Source organism: Quercus robur, chromosome 5 (assembly GCF_932294415.1).
Source record: "Quercus robur chromosome 5, dhQueRobu3.1, whole genome shotgun sequence".
Lineage (NCBI taxonomy): Eukaryota > Viridiplantae > Streptophyta > Magnoliopsida > Fagales > Fagaceae > Quercus > Quercus robur.
The window spans coordinates 18,119,559-18,126,002 of NC_065538.1; the positions used below are offsets into that span (position 1 = coordinate 18,119,559).

The 6,444-nt window shown below is 32.4% G+C and overlaps 1 protein-coding gene across 1 annotated transcript; it reads left to right on the forward strand.

Annotated features, from left to right (window-relative positions):
• The first annotated feature begins 712 nt into the window (after positions 1 to 712).
• Positions 713 to 4,141, forward strand: LOC126725340 (acid phosphatase 1-like). Its single transcript, XM_050430003.1, has 3 exons — positions 713 to 1,153; positions 3,047 to 3,256; positions 3,796 to 4,141. The coding sequence occupies exons 1-3, from the start codon at positions 723 to 725 to the stop codon at positions 3,971 to 3,973; spliced, it is 819 nt and encodes a 272-aa protein (XP_050285960.1). The 5' UTR covers positions 713 to 722; the 3' UTR covers positions 3,974 to 4,141.
• Positions 4,142 to 6,444: the final 2,303 nt, after the last annotated feature.

Genomic DNA, 6,444 nt, shown 5'->3' on the forward strand with positions numbered 1-6,444 from the left:
GGTATCCATAGAAAACTTTTAAGTAAAAAAAAGCAAATATATTGTAAACCATTAAATGTGTGTCATATAGCTAAAGTCCAATTTATGTGCTTAGATAAATTTACAGTTTTCACACAGACCAAGCACATATCTAAATTCAAGAGATGCTTTCTTTTTTCTTTTCTTTTTTAAGAAGAAAGAGATGCTTTCTAGCAACACCACATTCTATATATATATATATATATATATATATAACGAATAACATTCTTTGTTGTGATTATTTCACAATAAAAATGATATCAACGATAAACTTCAATGAAAATAACATTAGTTCAATCACAAGAAATCGTATCAATAATTGTGAGATGGAAAATTTTTAGCTGATATTGTTCATTATGTGAGAGACTAATTTAAGTCACACTCTGGATTGATTCCTCAGAAAAATGAGGGCAAAATGACATGAAAATTTCAAGACATCTTCACTTTTGAAGGATGTATGGGTACCATGAAATGTCAAAGTTACCACTCAGTGGCCACAGTTCCTTCTTCATGTCACATTACATCGTTGTTGCACCTAGAAGGGGTACAGGGTTAAACATACTGGTCCACCATGACCAAGGGAACCATGGTAATTTAATAAAAAAATGGTTTTTTTTTTTGGTTGAAATAAAATAAACCCAAAAGCACGAGGTTGTTGATCAAGATAAAGCCTATTTAAAGGAAGCAGATGGGTACTACTTCATATGTGTAGCAAAGTTTCTTATAGAAATTATTTACATATAGCTAGCAAGATGAGAATGTTGCTACTCTTCTTTCTTGCCACAGTTGTGGTATCATCGTCCCAAGGATCAGACCTAGGTCTATCTTACCAAATTCACCTTCTCAGGCCACAATCCGGTAACAAAGTTCCTGGATTATCATGCCTAAGTTGGCGACTCGGGGTCGAAACTCGCAATATCATTGGCTGGACTACGGTTCCAAAAGAGTGTGAAGGGTATGTAGGTCACTACATGCTAGGCTACCAGTACAGAGAAGACTCCAAAGTGGTTACTAATCAGGCTATTGTCTATGCTCAGAGCCTCAAACTCAAGGGAGATGGCAAGGATGTGTGGGTCTTTGACATAGATGAGACTACACTCTCTAATCTACCTTACTATGCTGAGCATGGATTTGGGTACGTAGTCAAACAAAAATGGTTATGATTTTATTGAATACCTATTGAGTAAACTAACACATATACACTAACAAACAAAGGAACACACATTTCTTGATTTCTAATAGATGGATTACAACAATGATATTAGACTTTAAAAGGTAATTACGTATTTGAAAATAATCAAAGGCATACTATAATGTATGTGAATAAAATATATCGATATAGCAATGTTATTGTTTAGCTCTTCTCATTTTATACAAATACAAAAGGTTTTACATAGTTTTACAAGTTTAGATCGAATCTTTATTTCTCTTGCTCTTTTTTTCTTACTAGCTATAGCTTACAGGCATCAACTAGTGTGCATGAAATGCAGTCCATAGTATAACCATTTTCAGCTACACGATTAGTGTTTTCTTTTTCTTTGAGTGCTTTTGCTTTCTTTCATTTATTTTTCAACTAACAGTGCTTTTTCGCTGATTGTTGCCAGCATTTTGGCTGGTTATAATCGCAGAACCGTAAAATATGAGTGCAGCCAGCCAATAATGCAGCATGTACTTGCTAGCTTTTACGAGCAGATTTAGATGGGGCCAAAGGGGGGGCAATTATTCCTAGCTCCCAATTACATCCTGTCCCCAATATCTTTTTCTTTAAAAGGGGAAAATATTACCAATTATGAGGTTAATTGGTAGGATTAGTGATTTTTTTGATAATTCAGTATGACAATGGGGAGAGCATATTTGAATCCTAGTTCTCCTAATAAGCGAAAGTTATGTCATATAGTTATATGGCTCTTTACAACTGGTATAGGAATTGAAGTATTTTGAATATGTGATTTTAAGAACTAGATCCTCTCTATTTCAAATCTTGTTCATTTCAACCATTTTACGGTAGACTTTGTGTCAAATTTTAAATAATATGACACAATAATACATAATATCCTTGAAATTATCTACCCCTCATTTCCTAATAAAAATTAGGGTAAATTCCATTAACATACCCTCAGGTTTGGGCTAATGTCAACTAAATCCAAGATTTTTTAAAACTAGTCAATTTGGTCCTTTAAACCAACTTAGCCCCTATACAGTTAGTTATTGCTTTTCTCAATTGTTTAAGGGACTAAATTGACTTTAGAGACCAAATTAGTTAGTTTCGAAAAATCTTAGAAACCAAATTAGATTTAAGAACCAAACTAGTTAACCTAAACCGAGTGTGAATGGAATTTACCCTAAAAATTACCAATATCCATCTCATCGGTCTCCACTAATTTTGTCACTTTTTTATCCGCATTTTTGGGCACTTGCACTTGCACTTCTTGTCTATAGTCTTAGTTACATTATAGTGTTACTTTCATCAAACTTATTTGATGTGACTTTGAAGACTTTAGACCTTGTAAAAGATACCTCTTTCCTCTCTGTAAGAAAGTAGATTACAAGCTTTACTTGTCAGTAGTAGCGGATACATGCATGGGGAAATTTTCTTTATTTTTTTAAGAATACATGTGATGACTATTATTGATTATCACAATAATATACACCACACAACTAAGAGTCTAAGAGCACCTCTTCAGCTCTGGCATGGGACCGACTGACAAATTTTTATAGCTAGTTTTATGGAGGTAGTTGAAGTGTTAACATCCATTTACAAAGCCATCCTTTTAGTTATTCTACAAATTCTCAATTCATCATTATCTTCTCCCAAAAAATATATATAAAACAAAAATTCGTAAGGACATTATGCTATATTAATTTTAAGTTTTTAACTTTAAAGCACTTTCTTGTTCTTTCTTTATTATTTAAAAACAAAAAAACAAAATCTTTCTTGGTAGTATTAAGCAATATAGTTGATGTTGTTCTTGTTCATAGTTTTGGATGTCACATTCATTGCCAGAAACTAATCGTATTGAATTTTCAGGGTCCAGCCATATAATTCTACGTTATTCAACCAATGGGTCATTACAGCCAAAGCACCAGCATTGCCGGAGAGTATGAAGTTGTACAAAACACTGCTATCTCTTGGGATTAAGGTTGTATTCCTAACAGGAAGATCAGAAGAACAAAGAACTGTCACAACAAATAATCTAAATCATGTTGGATTCCACACTTGGGAGAAGCTCATACTCAAGTAAGCTAATGATACTAAATAGTATATACTAGATTTTGATGCGCCTTAAAATTACAATTATGTTAGAACAATCTTGCTAAAAGCTTTTCTTTACTCATAAAAAATGGAAGGGATGACTGTTGAGATTCAAAATCAAGTTTTATTAATTAGAAGAATCGGACAATATCACTAAATTACAAGACTCGTAATTAAACTTCAAACTTAGTAAAATTTAATTAATCACACTCAAGTAAGCTAATGATACTAAAAAGTAAAGACTAGATTTTGATGTGCCTTACAATTACGTTAGACCAAACTTGGTAAAAGCTTTTCTTTACTCTTAAAAAATGGAGGGGACAAGATTCGAAATCAAGTTCTATTAATTAGAAGAACCAGACAATATCACTAAGTTACAAAACTCGTAATCAAACTTCAAACTTAGTATAAGTTAAGTTGATCACACTAGTATTACATTTTTTTTTTTTTTTTTTTAATGAATTCTGTGAATTAGGTTGTTCAGTTTTGCTTCTTACATATGAAAGTGACATTTTTGGTTGCAGGGCCTCATCTTATAAAGGAAAAACAGCTGTGGAGTACAAATCGACTGAGAGGAAGAAGCTTGAGAAAAATGGGTACAGAATCATTGGGAACATTGGTGACCAGTGGAGCGATCTCATGGGTACTCCAACTGGCAATCGGACTTTCAAGCTACCCGATCCAATGTACTATATTAGTTGAATGTTGAACTATATATGATTTAGGAAATAAAATGCTAAGTGCTAAAAACAAACTTATTGGGATGTAAAACCATGCTTAAAATTTTTTGAATTAGTTTGAGCTGTCTGTCACTCTGTTTTGTAATCTTTTTCTCTTAATAAAGATTTGCAGTTCATCCACAAAAAAAAATGTACCTATGGTTTTAATAATTTGTCAAAAAAAAAATTAAAAATGAAGGGAAAGCAGCTTAACTAATGCTTGGTTGGGAATTAAAACTTTTGAACTGCTCTAGGTTCTGGCTTAAATTGTTATGATCAAGAAAATTACGTTCCAAACATGGTCGATATTCGATAGTCGATACACTCATGGACCCCAATCTTGCATCAAAACAATTATAATTTTTTTTTTCAATTATATTATTCATATTATATATGCTACTAATGCTAGCTGCCAGTGAGCTCTAACTGTTCCTCCCTTTTGGGCTGGCGAAAAGATTGTGAGATCCCACGAAAATCGAAATGCTTGCCTAACTTTCTGTTTTTTTTTTTTTTTTTTTTTTAAAGAGTCTTGTGAAGTTTAGAAAGAAAATACAAAATATGTGTGTTTAAGACTAGTTTATAGTGAGCGTTTGGTCAACTAGTGTTCAATGATGAGGAAGTGTAGGAATGGAGAAAGGACGGTAGGACACTCGAGTGACTCGACATTAAATCATGCCCCTAATGTCCAAGACAACATAAAGTGTTGAGTGAATTATGCCCTATCCTCCTAGGTCAAATTTCTTACTCCCTCCTTTTGGATGTGGGTCATATTAAAGTCACTTATCCTTGCAGCCTATATATCTTAATTATACAGACAAAAACACGTGAATGAAGGACAATAATACAATTTTCTTTTAGAATTGGTTTTGGAAAAACGTGCTTGCTATTAGGCATTCATCTAGACTTTGCAAACGAGGGAGAGAGTCGAGAGAGTGTTAGTGGTAATTTTTGGGAAAAACCAATAGAAACAATTTAAGAAATGAAATATGTTTAGAGGCACGAATAAATTTGCTAACTTTAAGATAATACCCCATTCGATTGAGTTTGCTATAGGCTGTACAACTAATCTTGGACTCTACAAGTAGCAATCTTAGAGAATCTTGTGAGTTTCTCTTTAATTGTGTATCATTCTCTCAAAATATGTTTGTGCTTTCAGAAATTATTAAAAGTACTTATTCTTTTTTAATTTAATAAATATGAAACACTATTTATACATAATAAATATATTTCCTTGAAAAAACACAATTAAAATACCACTTTTAATCATACAAGCCCACTAAAGCCATCCAAAACATTGCCTTGGCTTTTTCAAGCCATGTGGAGCTCAAAACGCTCTCTTTTTCTTTTTTTTTTTCCTTCTTTTTTTTTTTTTTGGGTCAAATTATGTAGAAAACCTATTTTTTACAATTGTCGTAGTGGAGCAAACTAAAAACACCATTTGAGTGAGCTCCACCAAGACAACCATTTATCATTTTAGGAACTCTATTTCTCGAATGGCACTTTGACTACCCTTTAACCTTGCTTAAGCGCCCTTAGGGCTCGTTTGAGAAAGTGTTTGATGAATTAATTTAAATTTACTAATACTCCAGCTGTATACAAATGGTGTCATAGGGAAGCAACACATGGACAAACATTTACATATAGCACAATTCAAATATGGGAATGTGCAGACAGTATCAGAATATTTTTTTTTTTTTTTTTTTTTTTTTTAGAGTTTCAACATATGGCGTCTGCTCCTAATGATAATTCTTTTATCATCAGACCAAGATACCAGTTGGTTTTTGGTGTAGGCGGGAATTGAACCCTTAATCTCTTATTCAACTATCAAAGATTTTACCAATTGAACTAACTAAAACCCACGTGTAGATAGTATCAAATAAATATGAGTAGTTACAAAATTTCAAATAAAACTAGGGCATTAATGTCAAGTGTTATTTGGGTGCAAGGAAAAAAAAAGTCAAATAGCAAGAAGGAACCATTGATAACCATTGAGACCTCAAATATAAATTGAGGACCCATTTCTTAGGAAGAGACCTCTTACCACTCACTCAATTTATTCATCTCTCACTTGCTAGTTGTTATATTATTTCCTTTGTTTCTAGTTTTAGTCTTTAAGATTCAATGTAAGAAGTTAATGCAAATAAGTAGTCTGATTACAATCATTACTCTTTCTTTCTTTTTCTTTTTTTGGTTAACCATGATAATTGCATAAAACTAAGAATTAACAAGTCTATTACAACACATAGAAGTTTTGTCAAAAGCCAAGAGGCTTGCCACCACAGGAATCATTACTCTTTCATTTATGAAGCATTGTTATATTGTTAAATTTGTAGTTCATTAGATCCTTTAAATCCTTAGTTTTTTTCTTTTTTTTTTTACTTTTTTAGAAGCAAGCCTACAAAACTTAAATTGAAAAAAAAAATTAGTCATAATCGGCTGAAAGAACAGTATGTA

Coding starts and splice junctions, on each gene's coding strand:
- LOC126725340 (XM_050430003.1), top strand. CDS start 723: ATGTGTAGCAAAGTTTCTTATAGAAATTATTTACATATAGCTAGCAAG. Junction 1,154..3,046: donor TATGCTGAGCATGGATTTGG/GTACGTAGTCAA, acceptor TTGAATTTTCAG/GGTCCAGCCATATAATTCTA. Junction 3,257..3,795: donor TGGGAGAAGCTCATACTCAA/GTAAGCTAATGA, acceptor TTTTGGTTGCAG/GGCCTCATCTTATAAAGGAA.